This window comes from Poeciliopsis prolifica, unplaced genomic scaffold (assembly GCF_027474105.1).
Source record: "Poeciliopsis prolifica strain line A6 unplaced genomic scaffold, Auburn_PproV2 SCAFFOLD030, whole genome shotgun sequence".
NCBI classification, from domain to species: domain Eukaryota; kingdom Metazoa; phylum Chordata; class Actinopteri; order Cyprinodontiformes; family Poeciliidae; genus Poeciliopsis; species Poeciliopsis prolifica.
In genome coordinates, this window is record NW_026562405.1 from 1400065 (window position 1) to 1419620 (window position 19556).

Below are 19556 nucleotides of genomic sequence, written 5' to 3' on the forward strand. Positions count from 1 at the left end.
ATTGCAAGAAACAAAAACTACAACAAAAAAAACTCATCTGTTGCATTATTGTATTATCCTACCTTGTGATGTATTTTATCATAAGGTAGGAACGCCGCTTTTTGTCTGAGCTGACTCAATACTTTCACAATCTCCTTGTTGTTAAACAGCATTGTTTACACATGTCTAAACCTCCGAATGTTTCCTTGTGCACCGTTGGGGCCTGAATGGAGAAGTGTGACGACCAGGTGGTGCTGGTAAGAGTTCTGACATTGTGGAATGGAATAATTAAAAAAAAAAATCTTCAAAGAGCCCAAGGTCACCAAGAAAGACCTGCAATTAACATCTACTGTTTTTCAAGAAAATATTTAATAACACGCTTAGTGACAATGACATCTATACCAGTTCACTTCACAAAAAAAATTGGAAACTTGTTTAAAATTTGATGCTCATTTAGACATTTCAATTAATAATCTTTTTTTAATTAAAAAGATTATTTGTCTATTTATGATTAGATGAATAATGATAAGTTTAGGTCATTATTTATCTTCCTGAATTTCAGTGCAGGTAAGGCACTGCACTTTATCCTAAAATTACCTTTAGTGACAAGATTAAGGAATGAACATGTAGTTAGTACAGATCAAACAACAGTTATTTTCAGCACACGTTTTAAGAGGGAATCCTCTTGGTGCTGCACACCAACAGGTTTTGGTTGAGGGCAGATCTTGCCTCTGTGGGACTAAGCAGGACTAAGCTGGGACTGGCTTTCTGCATACAGCTGTCCCCCCCTTTCCGTTCTGGTGACGGCTTTATACCCCATGCTCGGGTAGTGTCTGGAGCAGTGGTGCAGCTGTGCTTCCAACTGGGCACACCTGCATTACTTCCGCCACCCACCATGATGCGAGGAAACCAGAAGACCCTGGATAATGGGGTATGGGAGCATAAGGTTGAGTGTGGACTGACAGAAAAAAAAAGCTCACAGTGGAAATAGCAGAGCAGGCGATAAAGGGCCAGACCACAACAAAAATTCATACAACCTATTTCTCTTTCTAACATTTTACTCCTCATTAGCTGAGTGGATAACTCTCATCATGCCAAGCTGCCCATCCTTGTGTAGCACAGCAATTAAACAGGATGTATTATTCATGAAACCTTTCTCGCACATACACACTAGCACCTAATCTAAAAGCCATCTTGGCATATACTTTAATTGGACCAAATCCCCCTATGTGATTTGGGTCAAGTCAGGGGAAAGGCATACTCCCAAATAATGTCAATGAAGGTCTTGTTTGAATTTCAAGAAATAACTCATGGAAGTCTGGAGTTCATTCTGTTTATTTTCTAAGCTTATAGGTGGCTCAAGATTCAGTCCCAACTATGATCTCTCAATCCCCGCTCCATTTCCTCAGCTTGTTTTTCCTGCAGCAGTTAAGCCAAACCTTCAGCAGGCAGCTCAGTAGTCTCTACTGTCGCTGTTGCAAACAAACAACCATCAATTGCTCTGAAAGATACAAATCATGTTCAGAGGCTTTGACACTGTCAGCAGCTGTTGCCAAACTGTCACTGTTGGGTGCTACAAAGCTTTACTGTTGTTTTCAAAACAGTGGGCTGTCAAATATGTTTAACATGCATCTACATATAAAGAAAAACAGCTTTCACCGCAAGATCAGATTCCCCTTGCAAAACAAACAAACAAACAAACAAAAAAAAAAAAACTGATCCTTTGCCTCTCCGAGGTCACAGACAGAATGCAAATATAGGCTCTGAACCCGAGCTCAGCGGTGCGCTGACAGGGGTTTTTATGTTGAATTTGAGATGATGGCTTTGATGTAGTCTTGGAGGTAGCACTGACAACTTGGGATGGTTGTCAGTGGTAAAGACAGTGTTTAGGCATCTTAAGCCTACAGTGAAATTGCATTTTAAAGTTAAAAAAAAAAAAGTTTATTAATGCCTGATTTCTAAATGTGTTGTTTATACACACACAGTTTACTGTTTTATGAAACACATTTAAAAGTATTACAGTATTTCATAGACATACACTCTACAGGCTGGCAACTTTTTAACAGTGAACCCTGATTTTTACCCAACCTACTTTGGAGATGTGCACCTACATTTAAGGTATCACCAAATAATAGACGATTATCTGCATCTGCTTTTGTCATCACACATGTCTTAAGTCTACAGAAGTGTACATATTCTTTTTAAATTATCTTTAACTGAGGATTGCTATGGCTTTATTCATGAGCATGACTTTCACCTGTTGCTTGGTCATTTTAAACCAAACATTCCAGCTTCTAACTCAGTATATCATACTGGCTTAAGTTTATAAATTTAGATTATAACACAATTAAAGAAGGTGATAATAAAAGCAAACCAGCCTCATAAATCACTAAACTATGTTGAATAATTAATTTCTGCTGTTTTTAACTTTCCAAAAGGATTTTTTCAAAAATATGCATTATTAGAAATATTCTTTTCATTTATTTTTATTGCAAGAAATTATCTAAAGACCCCAAACTTTTGTATATCATAAACTGCAGATGAGTCAGAGTCTCAACATTTGGAAACAAGTTCTATCGACACTTTTGGACATGAAATGTAGAGAATTGGCATACAAAATATGTACAAAGTCTTTCTTCACAGTCAATGAACCCATTTATGAATCAAAGAGTCCATTCAGGTATTTCTATGTACATTATCTTTGCACAATCAAAAAAAAAAAAAACAATTTAAAAGCTGATTTAAATAAATCAAGTGAGAAAGCCTATGTGTAATTCTTATAAGGCACTCTAACCATGCTTACTGAGAGTGGTTGATTAACAGGTATCTCAAATTAATTCTCTTTTAGAAAACACCACATATTATGAGCCTGTTATTTGTACACTGCTCTGCTCATTCACTTAAAAGGAAACAACATAAAATACAGTAGAAGCAAGCATGAAAAACCATCAAAACAAAAGTCTGATTTTATTCTGCAACTATCCCAACACAGTTAGGGATGTGCTGTGTAATACGTCATCCTGTAGTGGTTTCATATTTAAACACGCAACATTTATTTCAAGTCTTGAAAAGTATCTGAATAATTTAACGTGGGATGTAAATGGAGAGCATGGAGGGTTCTATATAACATCCCTCGCTGGGGAGATTGTGGAAAATTAAAAAATCCAATGAACTCATGAGCACTTTGTATTTCATGTCAGGGAGCAGAAGACAAAAAAATAATTAGAATTTCATAAGCATTCATGCATGGTGCTGCATAATAAGCAGTGAGCCCAAGAGTGACAACAATTCTTCGCTCCACCTGACAAGACACTTTATGAAATAGAGCACAGTCAAGACTGACAGAAAATATTATTGAGAGATGGGTTAAAAATGAGCATTTGCAATTGAGTACAATAACTCACCGTTGGTAATAAGGAGCTACTACGGTAAAATTACCTCAGGCAATTGAATTTCATTAATCTTTATTATGCGAGTTGTTGAATTGTTTTCTAGATATTAGTATGCTGTATGCGGAGCAGGACTGAATGTCTCTTGTCAGCTTTTGACAGATAGTTTGAAGGTATCTCAAGAGCTGTTTAGTGAAGTATAATATGCTAGACAGAGTTGTCATAAACTTATTATGCTGAAATCATTGAATGATCTTTTTTATCCTCGTCAAAGCAGAAGCTTTGAACAGGGACCTCCAAGCTTCAAAGGAGGCAGTTTTTGAGGCCAACACTGTTGTGAGAGCTATCATTACTCTGTAGAGCTGTAAAATTGTTAGTAGTAAAAGTAGAGGCATAAAAACTGCTATAGGGGGAAAATTTCTGGTTTCTTACTCTCAGGAAGGTATCAAGGGATCCATTCTCCATGAATTCAGTGATGATCATTACAGGACTGCTCTTGGTAACCACTCCTTCAAGATGAATGACGTTAGGATGGTCAAACTGACCCATGATGCTGGCCTCGCTCAGGAAGTCTCTTCTTTGCTTTTCGGTATAGCCAGACTTCAGGGTCTTTATGGCCACAAACATCTCTCTTTTTCCCGGGAGCTTTAAGTTGCCGCTGCACACTTCCCCAAACTCCCCTGTTAAAAGTAACATGGAAAAAATGTACAAATCCCCCATAATTAAATGTGCAACTAGAAATATTCAGCATTCTTGCTGCATATTTTGACTTAGTAAATAGCTTTGAAAAATGCTGTATTCCAATCCTGTTTCAGTAAGATTTCTTCCTTACCTGCACCAATGACCTGTTCAATCTTCACACAGGATATATCAATCTCCTTGGCAAACTCCCTCACTGCCTCATTTGGGTCCTCATACGTGAATGGATCAATGTAAATCTTCATTCCTGGAGACACTTGGAAGACAAGAAAGAGCCACTATAATATTTAATTGATGTGGTCATGTTAGCAGACCTATGGGCCAGACAGTCAAATGCAGTGAGATACAGCAATAATTCATTCATGTTCCATTTCCACTATCCTGTGCAATTATAGGATTTTTTTTTTCTAAGACATAAAGTTAATGAAGGCTGGAAGATGGAGGAGGTACTGTAATTACAAATGGTGGTTATGACAAGTACCTTATGGCCACTGTGTGTGGTTGTTCAGTCAGCAAGGACATGGCACCTTCAGTCGTCTTATCTGTGATTTAGTGGGTTAATATATATATCATCTCCAGTGAACCACAGTGCCATTAACACTCAGGAGAGAAACCGGGGTCCTGTATTGGCATCGCTCAACTCCACCTCTAGAAATAAATTGGCTGTCCTAAGCTGCAGTGCCAGGTAAATTGGCTTAAGGTGGCCTTTAAATGTGTGGGGACTTAAGTGTCCTGAGTTTTAAATCCGATTATACTGCACATACCTCCACATCAGACCTGAGGCCATCTGAATGGATGCACAAGTCACACATGGTCGGCTGCAGTGCAAGAATAGCATGCACATTGCCTCAAAACCTGGCAGACTACAGCAAGAAAACATGCTGCAGAAATGGAACAGATGGAAAAGATCTTACCCGGTGCAACCCCCCATTACTAAAGCCCACAATCTCTTCTCAAGCTGAAGCACGGTTCAAAAGACCACCTTCCTTTAATGGCAAAGACCACCATAAACAAGGGCAAAAGCCTGAACTGTGAGTGGTGTGAGAACAGGATGCACACAAGACACATTGGCTTCTGATAATATCTGTGAAATAGCCAGCTATTTACTGGCACACTCTTGACTGTAGCTAAAACTGGAGTCCTTTGCACAGCCTGACTGAATTCTGCTGAGAAAGTTATTATCTTATGGGTGAAACTGACTTCTAAAGAGGAGAGTGCTGAGACAAAATTACACAGTTGTATAAATTCAACAGTTAAAAAAACAGATCTGTTAATGAGGCCAGACAGAAATATCTTTCTCACAAAATTCTCCATGCATTAAAGTCACTGAAACTCCATGCTTTCTGAACTATAAGAGGGAAGAAAATAATTGAGCAACTCCCCTTATTCACCAAATTCCTTTGAAATTTTGACAATAGCAAATGAGTCATGTACATTAGTATTCTAACGGCCTTTAATGTAAGTGAAGACTGACCTATTTCTGACATAATGGAATTAGTTGACTATGAAATGTGATGCCTGGAACACACAGTTCAACACAGACTTTGTTGTTAAATCCACACCCTAAGTGAGCGGAATCAAATAATGGGAAAGATTTCACAAAGGTGCAGGCCCGGGCTAATGAACGGCCACTGTGCAGGGTCCGCAGACAAGGACAGCAAGGTGGTAGCCATGGAGACAGGTGTGTGAGGCTGTTGCGTGCTGGACGAGTGCCACGGGGATAACTGCGTGACATGGCAGTCATAGATGCAGGTGTGTCTAAACCCGGAGCACAGGCTGTTGGTGAGAGTGAGCGGAGATGAGCGGTGGTGGTGGTTTACTCACTGTGGCCGCTGGTGTAGTGCTGCAGTTTGTCTGTGTATTCTGAATCACCCCTGTCAAAGCCACGCCTCCTGGGGAAAAGACAAAGAACTCTAGCTCTGGCTCAGAGAGAGGGAGTAAGGAGGGGGAGAACACTTGAATCAAACACCCCCAGGTGTAGCTAAGCTGGAGATAAATCAGCTAAAACCAGAACAGAGGGTAGAAAAGGGGTTTTTGCTTTGTTTTATTGCTGCACAGAAGAAGGCATTTACACAAGCATACCACACAAACAAAACTGGATCTTTCTTTTTAGAACCTACTTGGTTTTAGTGGATGCATTAACTTGTCATGGTGGTAATTATTGCATATTTAATACATGACTTCCTTGTTTTCCTATACGTATGTATTTTTTACAACCTACAGTCTGCAGACAGAATATCTTCCTTTTGTAGTATTAAAAACGATGTCAGTGAATTAGATTGTTTAAAAATAAATGTATTTATATTTAATATTGTTCAAAAGGTAAAAATTGTATACTAACTTAATTTTGCACCGATTCATATTTGTAACATTTGTATTTGTGCACATTTTGATAAATATGGCTTGCAGCTAAAACAAATCTCCAAAAATTTAAAATATGACATTGAGAAATCATTTTTAAAGTATATGTTTTATGCTGGAACATGCAGAATTAAGAAGACTGTTGATTTACAAGATTCAGTTATTAAGACTATCCACAATGTAAATGCTAAAGAAGCTGGCTGATCACATGCATTTTAGCATATATATAAAAAGTTCAGTGGAAGAAACACATGGTAGAAAAAATCCACAAGCATCATGGATAACTGTAATCTTGTTAGGATCTTTTTATGATTTTTATGAAAGTTATCAAAATATTTCTATTAAAGACTAAAACAGTAACCAAATCAGTTTATATAAAATTTGCTTATAGATAACATCCTTCTTTGTAGATTTTTAATATTTTTTAAATAACTCTTAAATAATAGAAGTCGACCTTTTCATTTTGACTTTTCAACAAAATCTTTATGTCACTTTGAAACCACAACCTAAAACAATGATTTACTGCATACGTAAAAGCCTTGGGGAAATCTGCAGCAATAACACTGTAAGGTTGAGGAATTTATCTTGCACATACTTTTCAGAGCTAGAAATGCTGCACAGGTGCAAACCTGCACTGTCAACATGACTGGCCCAAGTGGGAACAGAAATCCAAACCAGAATACATGAACATTTAATACTTCTGCAACAGAAGTATCCGCAGAGCTTTAATTTTTAAACAACAAGACTTTTAAATGTCCTGAATACTTTGGAACCATGGCAGTTTTATTTGTTCAACAAAAACGCAGATAGACAAAAAAGAGAAAACGACATAAAGTTAGAAAGATCACACAAACTGAAAAGTAAAGTGGCATTTTTAGTCATGTTTTTTTAAGACTTTTACATGACAGAACAGACTCACCGGTTACAAACGATGATGATGACAACCAGAGCAATGAGGAAAACCAATCCAGCAGCTGCTGAACCAATGATGAGTGGAAGTTTCTCCTGAATGCTTGTGTTGTATTCCTCTATGAAAGAAGAAACACAGAGATGAGCATAATTCCATGCATGCACATACACACAGTCACACAGATCCACAAGCTGAAACATATGGGAAAGCATCTGAGCCTCTGCAATGGGTGGCAGACAGGCATACGGCTGGGTGAACCATTGAGCGTCTTGGCATCACTGCTGGCTGCACACAACATTTTACAAACTGCATCGAATGTGCTCTGATGCTGCAGATATGGACAAATCATCTGGCAGAAAGTGTGTGAAGTGAAGGGGGAAGAGAGCATATTTGGATGAAAAGCTGACTGGTCACACAGCCAGGAATGAGAATCTGGCGACTAAATGGGCATGCAGAGACAGAGAAAGCTTTATTTTTAGAGTCACATAATTTTTTAATAATTATTTTTAAAATGTTTATATGGGATTTAAATGATCAATTCAATTAATGCAATTCAACTAATTAAACTTAAAAAAATGTTCATAATGATATTGCTTTTGGAAAAACTTCATCTACCCTCTCTGCTTCTACTTTGCTGGAACTATTAAGATTTTTTTATGTTTGTAAAACTGTTCTTCACTTTAAACTGTATCAGCAGCATTTTTCATGCAGCTCAAAATAACTTCTAAGTGGAAGTTGAACACAATTAGCATTATACATCCTCTGTTTACACAATATTTCCAGTTCTGAGTCAGTCTGATATTTTGTGTGTGCTGGGATCTGTGTGCGCGGCAGCATCACGGATGTTCCTGTGAGAGTTCAGGCTAATGATGGCTCTAGGCTCTGCAGGCTGATGGAAATGAGATGTTCAGAGGGGAATACCCAGACATAGCTCTAACATTAACCTACTTGACTGATGTTTACTAAATGTAAGCCATGTTTTAGATAAGACAAATTCAATCGGATCTCTAACCCATTGGTTGTTGTAAAAAAAATGTTTAAACAATATTAGTGCTTGATGTAGTTACTCAAACTACATAATAAAATAATATGGTAAACAGCACTATGAAAAAAACATTTAACCTTTTCATATTCATTCTGTTTTTGCTTTTTTTTTTTGTCAGACTTGCACATTTCAGTTCAACAGACAAATTTCAGATACCGATAAGGAGAGTAAACAGAAACGTATCAGGTTTTCATTTCTTAAGCTAGGAAAGCTATGCAATCCGGCCTGACCAAGTGTGAAAAAGTAATTACCCCCTTGATAAATTATGCATCACATTTGATTGACAACAATTTTGAAAAGCTGAGTTCCATTTTGATAGCCACACCCATGAACAAATACTTCTAGACCTTGTAAGCCAGAAATGAATTATACAGAACCTGTCTGACAACATGAAGCAGGCAAAAAGAAATAAAAAAACCTGAAAAAAAAAGAAAGAAACTGAAGTAGCTCAGCAAGCCAACGTCTGATGGTTTGTGTCATACTGTATTTGCTGTGTCTGGATACCACACTGTATGACCAAACCTGTTATACGTACAACGTTTTATCGTCATGTTTTGGGTCTTACAGGATCATTTATCAGATTAAGAGGGAAAATTCTATTCACACACAAGAAAATTAGATTTTTCTTATTTTTATTTACCTCAAATGACCTAAATATGTATTTAAAAACTGTTTTTTTAATTATTATTTATTTAGGTTATCTTTTTCTGTTATTGGAATTTGTTGATGTAAGAATAACGAAAATAAATATAAAACACAGCAGAAATCTATCATTTCACAAATACTTCTTTACAGAATGGTAATTGTTTTAGAGTACTTGTGCTTTTTCCAACACATAATGCATCCTTCTCAGTTCTGCAGCTGTCTGAAATCTTACTGCTCTACCCAGTGTGTTGAAAAGCCAAGCATGAAAGGTGATAAGAACTCTGCGTGCTGCGGTGAGCATTGGCTGAATTCTCACCCTCCGTCATGGTCTGGAAGTACAGTTTGCCACTGTAGCGTCCAAACCCAGCTACAGTGCGGGCCCGGACCTGGAAAACATAGATGCTCCCAGACTTGAGGCCACGGATGACTGCCGTGTTGGTCTGGCTTCTGATGGTGGTAGAGTTATATTCTGATTGATCCTGGGGGCAAAAGAAAAAAAAAATCAGTAAGTTTCAGTGGACAATTATAAAATCGTGCAATTGCATAAGGTAATTATTTTTAAATGCTCAAAGATGCAATTGCACATTAAGGGACTAAGCTAGTGATGGAACTCACATTTAGGTTCTTTTCTTTTAAACAATTAAAACAATTAGCTGTATTATGAAGGGAAGCATTGAGATGCTGCTGTTAGGAAAATAGCCTGGGTGGCAGTTTGAGGTCAGGTGGATCCTCTGAGCTACGTGTGATGATCAGAGCTATATTCCACTGCCATACTTTCCTTCTCCAGAATGTTGACATGTTTGAGAGCAGAGACTTGGACATTTTTAGCGGCTTCCTTCAATACGCTTCTCAGCATACACTTCTGAGTCACAACAGGAGCTGGGACAATTGTTTTGACAGCTCTCTCCAGCAGTGTCAGTACGAGGAATGATAGTCAAAAGGCAAGCAACAGACAAAAGCTTGAGAAACTACATAAGTGCTTCTCCTTGTGTGTTTTTTTATTAACTGACATGCTGGAGTAGACACACATTTGCATCTGTGAGTGCTCTTTTGAGAAAGTATGCTGATTCGGAGGAGCTTGCCCCTCAAAAAACTATTTTTACATCAGTCAGCGTACCATTGTTTCAACCACAAGTCTCAGCACATCAATCCCCACTGGCCCTGCTGCGGGGCTGAGTGTGTTTTTTTCTTTCCCAGTGACTGACCGTGATTGTAATTGGAGCAGAGGTTCGAAGCGATATTCAGAAGCTACATGCCTCCGAGGATCTGCTGCTGAGCAATTGAGCAGCGAGAATTCACATTTAAAAACACACTAACGCAACGATTCAGCTCTTAACAAACAAACACTATATTTAGCTTGATAAGAATAAAAGACAATAGACTGTCTGTGTTTTATGTTTAATAAGGACTGGATGAAGCATTTGCTACATGTTCTTCAATGGCTATGAATACCTTCTCATAATACTGTAGCTCATAGTCCAAGATGACACCATTTGGCTGATCTGGCTGAGACCAGGAGAGGGTGATGCTGTCCACAGTACGGCTGACCTGGTGCATTATAGACACAGTAGATGGAGCTGTGAAGACACAAAAGCAGTGTGTTACCTGAAAATTAAAAACCACAATCATCTTAAACTACACAGTCTCACTGAGATAATCTATCTCATATTTAATATCATAACCAAACAGAGTTATGGAATGCTCTAAGCCCATAAACTCTACAACGTATAATAATGTGTCGTCTCCAGCTGGAGCATCAAGGGGAGAAATTAGGCTTACAAGTCACAACAGTGGCAGAACCACATAAGCAGGCACAAGGGACTTCCCGATGTGAAATACGACTTTGATGAAATTAATACATGCTTGTCATGGTGATAACAGAGTGCTTTCCTCTAATATTATTCAAAAAATACCAGACCACCATGTAAAGGAAAGTGGATCTTGTTATTTTACATATACACAGACACAGAAACAAAAAAAAAAACCAAACACAAAATAGTACCATAAAAGCAAAAAAAAAAATACCTCTGCTAATCAGGAGAGTTTTCGTGATTTAAAATTTATGCTGATTTACTTTTTAGACCCAAAGAACATCATCCATTAGGATTGGTAAACAGGCAAGAGTTAGACATTTAAAAATATTTCTGGGAAAACATCTAAAACTAAAAAAGAGTCCAAACCACTGTGTAGGAAGCAACAGCAACAACACTGTCAATAAACTCTAATAGTCATTTTTAAAATATTTATGAATTTACACATCTAAAGATATTTTTAATTGTACATTATTAATTTACAGTTACTGTAAAATACAAACAAAAGTACATTTTTGTAGACTGAAAATAAAAGCGAGCCTTTTTAGGTCGAATATTATTAATTTACTGTATTCATAGTTTTATTTTGTCAAATACAAATGTGAACTAAATTTTACAGAAATGAAAAAAACTTTTTTTGTTGTTTTTAGGTAGTTTATGCAACTATTAACAATACTTATTAGTGTCTTATTTTGTCATAATCAAAAACAATACTTGCTAGAAAACATCATCATGGGTGGTCTTCTGTAGTCTTACATAGCCAAGTGACCTTAAATATTGTCAGGTCAGACAGGGGCGTGATCACCCCAAGTTGTCCAGCAACCATTATGATTAGTTCAGGGTGCTACAGGTCAACTTAAAGCTAAGAGAGGCTGAGGATAAAAAGCTCTGTCTGGGAAGCTTGGCAAGGCCTGTAGATCTCAGTGTCTGAGCCTCTCTCTGTGTGTGAATGAGTAGGGTGGGTTGAGGTGTCAGGGAAGGAGGGGTATTGGGCAAAATTTATGTACACCGAGCCCCACACTCATCAGTTTCAGGCCCATGCAACTCACACACACTTCCCTCAGCCAGCAGTGACTCCCCTGAGTCCAAGCAATAAAGTCAGAAGTCTCTCCCTCGGCACGCGTTCTCTGTTGAAAATCCATTGACTGGAAAACTACAACTACCACGCCTCTATAATATAGGGCTGTGAAGTTGCAAGAGTGTGGTTGTTATATAATTATCAGTAAATTATGCACATGATTTTAATATCATAAACTGATTACATATAAGTATTGGGAAAAATGTGTCTCTAAGCCCTGTAAAGAAGGAAAAGAAAATGAAGTTATTTAAGTAACCGCAGTGACTCAGATCTAATAATAAAAGATCTGTCAGCAAAGCTTTGTGTGTCCTTTCACTAAAACAAAAGTCTCCATCTAGCATAATACATTGTGATATCTCACATAAAAGAGGCTGGAGAGTCATTGACTGTTATGTGCAGCTGCCGGAAAATAATAAACTCAGACTCTGTTATTCATTTTAGCGAAACACTCTCACCGAGATACCCTGTAACTCTTTAGTATTTGGCATGGTGCTCCAATCCAGGAGTCAGAGGTACAGCAGTGTTTACAGTGTGCAGTCAGGACACCAGCCTGAGGAATCTCGTCCGTCTCAAAGTACTCCCTAGTTTGTTTGCAGTCACAAACGGCAACCTAATAAGGCAAACAGTTACTCAAAGGGGAACTCACGAGTATCCCATTACGGATGCACATATATTCAAGACGGCCACATGGCCTTTTCCTGCATAGCATTTCCATTAAACACACGGAGCAGCCATGCCCAGAAACCCGATACAGGGCTGGAGAAACAAAGGCAGCTCATATATTCATGTACAGAAGGATGGACACATGCCAGCATAAAAAAACCTGTTGGAGAGGAACATTGTGGTTTGTTTTTGTCAAAGGACAACTTCCAGTTAGCCCGAATGACAGTTGGCACATCAAGTCTCAAAGAAAGCAAAAACGGTAAAGTGAGAGTCAATTAAACGAGGATATGGCTATTAGAGGTAAATACTGCACACAGAAGTAAAGTGTTGAAACGCTGGGCAAGTAGAGAAAAAAACAAAGATGTTAGAAATATAAAACCAGCCGTGCTGCATATTTTAAGGTAATTCAGTACATGCACTTCAAGCTAAATTGATGTTTCACCAATTGAGTGTGGAATGCATTGGCATGCCGAGCTGATGCTTTACTGAAGTGATTGCTTTAGGACTGATTCACATGTGAAGTCTATTTTCTTACATCAAATTTATGAACTTATTCTGCGAATGTCTTTGGCACTTTAATTCCTCAAGCCTACCTAGATTAATTTTTCCGTATCTTAATCTGTAATTTTGAGGGTTAAGTAAATACTTGGTTTCCTGTGTGTAAACATAAGTCATCAAATTATGCCACTAAACACATGTTCCAGTCATTTCAAGTCATTTTCTGTTGTAGCAGTAATCATTTCTAAATCATGAAGATTGTATTCACTTAAATGCAATTAGAAATTAAAATGGTGGTTTGCGAAACCTTGTTATTTACATACTGTAAGCCAATTCTATCAAGTCTAATCTTTTTCTTCACTGACAGATTTATTCATAGGCTTTCTCAGCGAAGGTTGTAGTCATGCTTATAAAAGAAATGAAGCAGTTACAAAGACAAGGGCAGGGATTGTAAGTTCATGTAATTAAATTAGATGGATGAATTGGGGAGAAAAATGGTGTGGTATTTTATAGTTTTTCACCAACACCACAAAACATGACTATGTGTATATTCTGCATAGTTTTAACTGTGGACAGGCTGTGTCTACTTTTATTTTATTTTCAATAAATCACAACTTCTAAAAAGCTCAAAACAAATAATGGAGACAATCAAATCAAATAATGAATACAGGGTGGAATGAGGCAGTATCAGGTTTCTTAATTGAACAAAGACAGGCAGCCCCAGCTGTTGTCAGAGAATTAGGTTTCAGACCCCACATTATTACCCTACACTGGATCTGATAGAAAAAACAGTCGCTTTGAGTCCACTCCAGAATGACACTCTGGCCTTGAACCAAGCTACTAGAACACAAAGGCTCTGTTTTGCTCCACATCTGCGATTGATGTTTTACTGCTATATCTGAGCACCTAATGGCATCCCTAATCAATTAAAGATGGAGTTTACGGGGATATTTCTGCTGATTAAAAACAGAACCAATTTACCAAGACATTTTTTCTCTACCACACATAGTACAAAAGCTTTCATCCATCCAATTAATGTGTGTCTCTGTAATGTTATTATATTGCTCTCATTTAGTGGGCTTTTCCACTCTCTCTTTGAAGATCTCCTTGACTTGTAGTGTTTGGCCTCCAATAATAGGCACCGTTAGGAACATGATGGGCATCTTCATTAAGTAAAGCTGATAAAAAGGGACCACTGGGGGTGACTGGCAGGAAAGCATTTTGGATACACACTTGCTGCACAAACTTCCAGGGGAAAAAAGGAGTTGTGTTGTGTTAATATCCATGAAATACACAACAGCTTTTATTTACAGAGAAGTGAGAAGAACTAGGTTTATTTCACACAGTTCACAGTTAATACTATGTAATAAACTAAAACCTCAGAAACAAGAAGATATCTTGAAAACCTCAAACATTTTTATGCCTGTGGATCATATGCCACAGATAAACGTTTAAAGTCTTTTATCTGAATATTTCTTACAACCCACTGTGTCTGCAACCATGTGGCTCTGATTTGATTAGACGTTCTGCTGCAAAGAGCAATGCTATGATTTGGGGAAGATGTGGGGAGGTTGCGAGAACAGGTCAGGCCTTGTAAATCCCTTTCCCTTTTCATTGTAAAAATCAGTTTTCCCGCAGAGCAAACTCTCACAAGAGGGCCTGAACCAGTTGGCCGTATACCATGCAGCCTCCCAAACTAGCAGCCACTGCTCCCCTCCTTTGAGCTTCTGACCATTTATGAGTTGCAGAGACATCTTACAGGGAGAGGCCCATATTTGCATGTACTTTTAGCATGCTGGCAGACATCCCTGTTTCCCCAGCTGCAAAGGATTGTGGGCTTTACATTTAAAAAGATTTTCCAATGCAGTAAAGCTACAAAAGTGAGATTTCAGTTGATCAAGCTTTAAACCAGCTGCATTGAAAGAGACTAGGGGCTCTGATACACTCGTACAAACCCCAAACTAATTCTAAATTGGGTTTGTTAGAGGTTTGAATTGTTTTCAGGGGCCACCAGAGGATTGGGTTTCAATGTAGGCCTACTTGTCAAATTTGTAGAAAAGGTAAATGCAATGCAGATTTGGTTGTTCAAGCAGAACATTTTGCAGGGGAAATTAAAGGCATTTATAGGTTCTGAATAAATGTGGTTCTTTGTACAACTTTTCCAGTGTTTTAAAGAGGAAGCACCATCCCTAAGAAAGGTGAAAAGACAGCAAATGGTATGAAATATATTTTTCTTTTTAGATAAAAAGTTTAGTGGGCTCTGCTTTATATGGGCTAAAATAAAAAAAAAAATGTTTCTTTTTTTATAAAAATTCTGCTGAACATTTGCACACTGTCAGAAATGTCATCTTATATTAAAGAAAAAACAGTCCTTTAGAAAGGGTGAAACTGCCATTTCAATTGGTAAAAGCATTCCAGGCAGAATAAAGCCACAATTTTGCATCCACAGATTCTCTGAGGTCTTTCAGTCTCTCTGGACCGATTAAGACTGAATAGACAATATTCGAGTTGTCTGCTGCAGCCGTGTAGATTGAAGCCTTTCACGTGCACAGCCTTGGGTCAAAGCTGCAGTTTAATCAGCAGGCAGCATATCTGCATTTAAACAACTTCTAAATGGGCAGAAATAAAATCTCCACAAACCACAGGCTGCATGTCAATATTATTCACAGTTGGAAAACAAGTGTGGGCTGTGGTCGTCTTTTTTTCCATTAAGACAAGGCTTTAGTGGTAGTTTAGAATTCACAATACTCTGAAAAGTAAAATAAATAGAAATTTATTTATTAAGTTTATTAAACAGTAATATCAGAATTACTGTGCACATATTATGTCTGACCACCATAAGATAAGATAAGCTAAGAGAATAATATAAGTAGACCAGAAATAAAATGGCTCACTTTGAACTTTTCAACATTTTGTCAATTTGTAGCTCCAAACGTATTTACTTTATTGGTATATCATGCAACAAATAGGCCAGCACAAAGTAGTTGATAGTTGATAGTTGTGAAAAAAGATATGTGAAAAAAGAAAAAAATATTTACTGATGGAAATATGAAAACAGTACAGGTATTTGCATTAAGGTCAAATGCAATTCAGAACCACCATTCACCGCCTAATATCAGGCCAATACATTCTTATATCTAAATCATTCCATTGTGGCTCTGGCCACAATGTGTTGTGTTGTTTTCCTGCTGAACTGTTCTAGCCTCTAGCATGTTTTATTTCATTATTGTCTTGTATTTAGTGTGGTCTATCTTCTAATTAGCTCTGAGAAGCTTCGCTGTCCCTGAGGAGAAGAAATTCTGACAATAGATTCTCCCACCTGAGTAGTGGATTTGTGCAGTTCCTCCAATGGATCTCTTGATTGCTTCTCTGATAAATAGTCTCCTTTTTCCAAACCGTATAGAATCTCAATCCTTTCCACAACATTATCCCTGACCTGTGCAGGGTGTTTTTTGGTCTTGATATTCATGTAAACATCAAGAGCCCTTGACATGACAGATGTATTCACAAGGTTGAATTACACAAAAGTGGACTCCACTTGATAATTAGGTCAGTTCCACAAAGACATGGTTGCAGAGCAAACCATTCACATTATTTAAGTGTTAAAAATAATGTTTAGTTTCAGTTAAGGCTACGTCGTCAATAAAACTATCCCAATAACCATGTTGAAATTTGATGTTGTATAATACCAAAATAGAAAGCAGTGCAAAGAGAATGCATATTTTTGCAAATCACTGCAACTGTCCACTAAACCAGCACAAAATTACCACTAACAAAATAATATAATCGTAAGGTCTAACGTTATTAAATAGCCAAAAATAAATATGTGTTGGTAGTGGCCATGCATAGGGAACAAAAAATATTTTTCTTTTTTTAATCTGGGTTGTGTTTTAAAGGTTTAGTGGCTGAGAGACCAAAGGGTTGCTTGAAGCAAATTCTCTTCAGGGGAATTGTTGTCCCTCTACCCATAGGGAAAGAGTAAATATTCATTATAAGGCATATGGACTAGATGTGAGAGATTTTTTTGAAATTATCTATAGTTTAAATCATCAGTATATTGTTCAGCATAATATCCTGAATACTTGCAGTTGCTAGCTATGTGATTTTTATGGCTTTGTGAGTAGGTAAGGTAATCTGAGCTTTTGAACATTAAATGAGCACATTATGCAAATGTACCAAAACACAGAATGGTCACTTTTGCTGCTTAATAAAAAAAAGAAAAAAAAAAGAAATCCACTTTCTATCACATCAAAGGTTTTAGGCTCTTCTGCAACTTGGATTAACATTACATTTTTGATGCCGTTGATTTTACACAAATGCATGCTTAGGTACTAGGGAGAGTACCTCCTGCCTAAATAACTGGATGACTATTTTGAGTTAACAAGCAGTCTTATAAAAATAATATATGACATTTTAATCCAGCCGTCATTCTTGTTTTAGAAAGAAAAGCTAGTTTATTTATGACTGTTTTTTTAAACCAATGCGCTGCAATGTTATTTTGATTAACAACAGTGACTTTTTGGCCTGACAGTAAGGTCATTCAGTTCTACGCAGTGTGGGGCTGCTGCAATGAGCGGTGACCAACAGACAGGATTATAAAAGATCATCTGTGCTTATAAAGGTCCCAACCTCAAATTACAGATCAGACGATGGCAGTCGAGTTTTTATGATCTGCATCGTCTACGTGAGAAAATCTAGGCTACGCATTAAAAAAAGAGTTGCATTGGTACGGAGTTAGTGGGCCTGGGAGCTTATGTTCAGATGAAAAGAGAGTTCCAAGACTGTTTCTGAGACAATAACAACTGTGTTTTGCATCAATCTTCAAAGAAATGTCGATGGAAATTTTAATGCACTTGGCAAACTTAAAGGGGTGAGAGAGACGAGAAGTCCGTGAGGAGGGGGGGCGTCATTGAGCTTATCAGAGATTCATTTGCTTAATTGATGAAAGTAACTATAAATTTTACAGAAAAGTTAATAAATTAAAAGCAGCGCTCTTTGAACCACTCTTGGATATAGCAAGTAAACAAATGACTACATTAAAGTAAATTCAGTTGTTTAGTAATTTCAGGATGCGGTTAAAGCACTTAATGATAATTAATTGTGCATTTGTATTTACTCCATTTAACTGCACACTAAGCTGAAAGATCGTGGCCTTTCAACCTTAATTAATAACCAAACAATGTGCATTTTCTACTCCTCTCTGTTGCATATGTACAAACCAGCAAATCTCTGTGTAATGTACTCAATGAAAGGGGAAAAGCTCACTAAATGATTTATAAATAACAGTAATTAGATAACTAATTTTGACGTTTTGTGGTCTAATTAACTTCCAGGAAGTCCTAATTAAATTCAGATTCCTCGCACAAACTCTAAAAAGAAATGTAAAGAATCTCTCTGTCAACCCTGCATACCGGTTACAACATATTTAGTTTCTAAACATATCTTAATGTTTGACAGCTGTAATATTTCTTTGTATGCAGGCTGCTCGGTATCATCATAAATTCTGTGCATGTGTGTTTGGCTGGCTGGATACCAAAGCAGCTTTACTCTAAAGGTTCTGTCAGTGCTGAGCTCCAGGTGCCTGCTGAGGCCTCCTGTCTGTCTGCAGAGCTGACCTACACTGGCACTCACCATATGTGCCCTTCTCATCACCTTCTGTCACAGTCGTACTGAACAATGTATGTTTGTGATCCTCACCTGACTCTCAGTCAGTCTCTTTATCATTTAGTCAACAGCTTTGACACTTTCAGCTATTTTCAGTTCATCCTTGCAAACCATTTTCTTGGAGTAGTTTATAACAAAGCCAGTCTAACTTTGGAATCTTGATTACTCTAAAGACAAACAAACAAAATTCATCTTGTGCTATTTCTGTTTATTATACTTAGTGTTATAAGGGTACAAAAGATGTATTATGCCAGATGCAGATTTCCTGATTGTCAATACTATATGTTTGCAAAATTATATTTAGCAGATTTTCCTTAGATAAAATTATACAAATATATTCTGCCTTATTTTTAGAGCTGTGAAAAAGAAATATGTTTTTTACTTTTCACCTGGTATAGTGCACTACAAGTCAAAAGGGTAGTGGCTACATTTGGCTTGCTGGTAGCTATTTTGGCAGCTCCACCTGGCTTTACACCAGTGCTCCACTGAAGCAGCAAAGTCCCTGGTAGCCTGGTTACAGTGAACCTGAGCAATTTGAAGCATAATTAACTCATAAATCTTCCCTAGACCATATGAAAAGGCTGAACCTGATTACACCCCCCGTCCTCAGCATAATGCGAGGATCCACAATGAGCCAGCTAGTCTGATAAGAAACCAATTCAGGTTCTGCGCTTAATAATTTTAAACAGCACCTCATCTTGAGCTAATGAAATGTCTAAACAAATATGTCTTCAGAAATTTAATATACAAAATCAGCACAAAGAGCAAGGCTACATGAACAAAGATCAAATTTATCTGTTGAGTAAGGCTGAAT

General features: G+C 37.5%; 1 protein-coding gene across 3 annotated transcripts in view; it reads right to left on the reverse strand.

The window, feature by feature from the left end:
• ephb2b (eph receptor B2b) overlaps positions 1-19556 on the reverse strand; it is a 122221-nt gene that overhangs the window by 9974 nt on the left and 92691 nt on the right. Inside the window, exons 6-11 of one of the 3 annotated variants that reach the window (XM_055050198.1) lie at positions 10481-10605; positions 9345-9507; positions 7348-7456; positions 5892-5956; positions 4201-4323; positions 3801-4048 (exon numbers count right to left, since the gene is read on the reverse strand). In XM_055050198.1, the coding sequence (XP_054906173.1) occupies positions 3801-4048; positions 4201-4323; positions 5892-5956; positions 7348-7456; positions 9345-9507; positions 10481-10605 (833 nt within the window). Of the gene's footprint in view, positions 1-3800; positions 4049-4200; positions 4324-5891; positions 5960-7347; positions 7457-9344; positions 9508-10480; positions 10606-19556 lie in introns of all 3 variants that reach the window. The other 2 variants (XM_055050199.1, XM_055050197.1) reach the window with 2 other exon arrangements.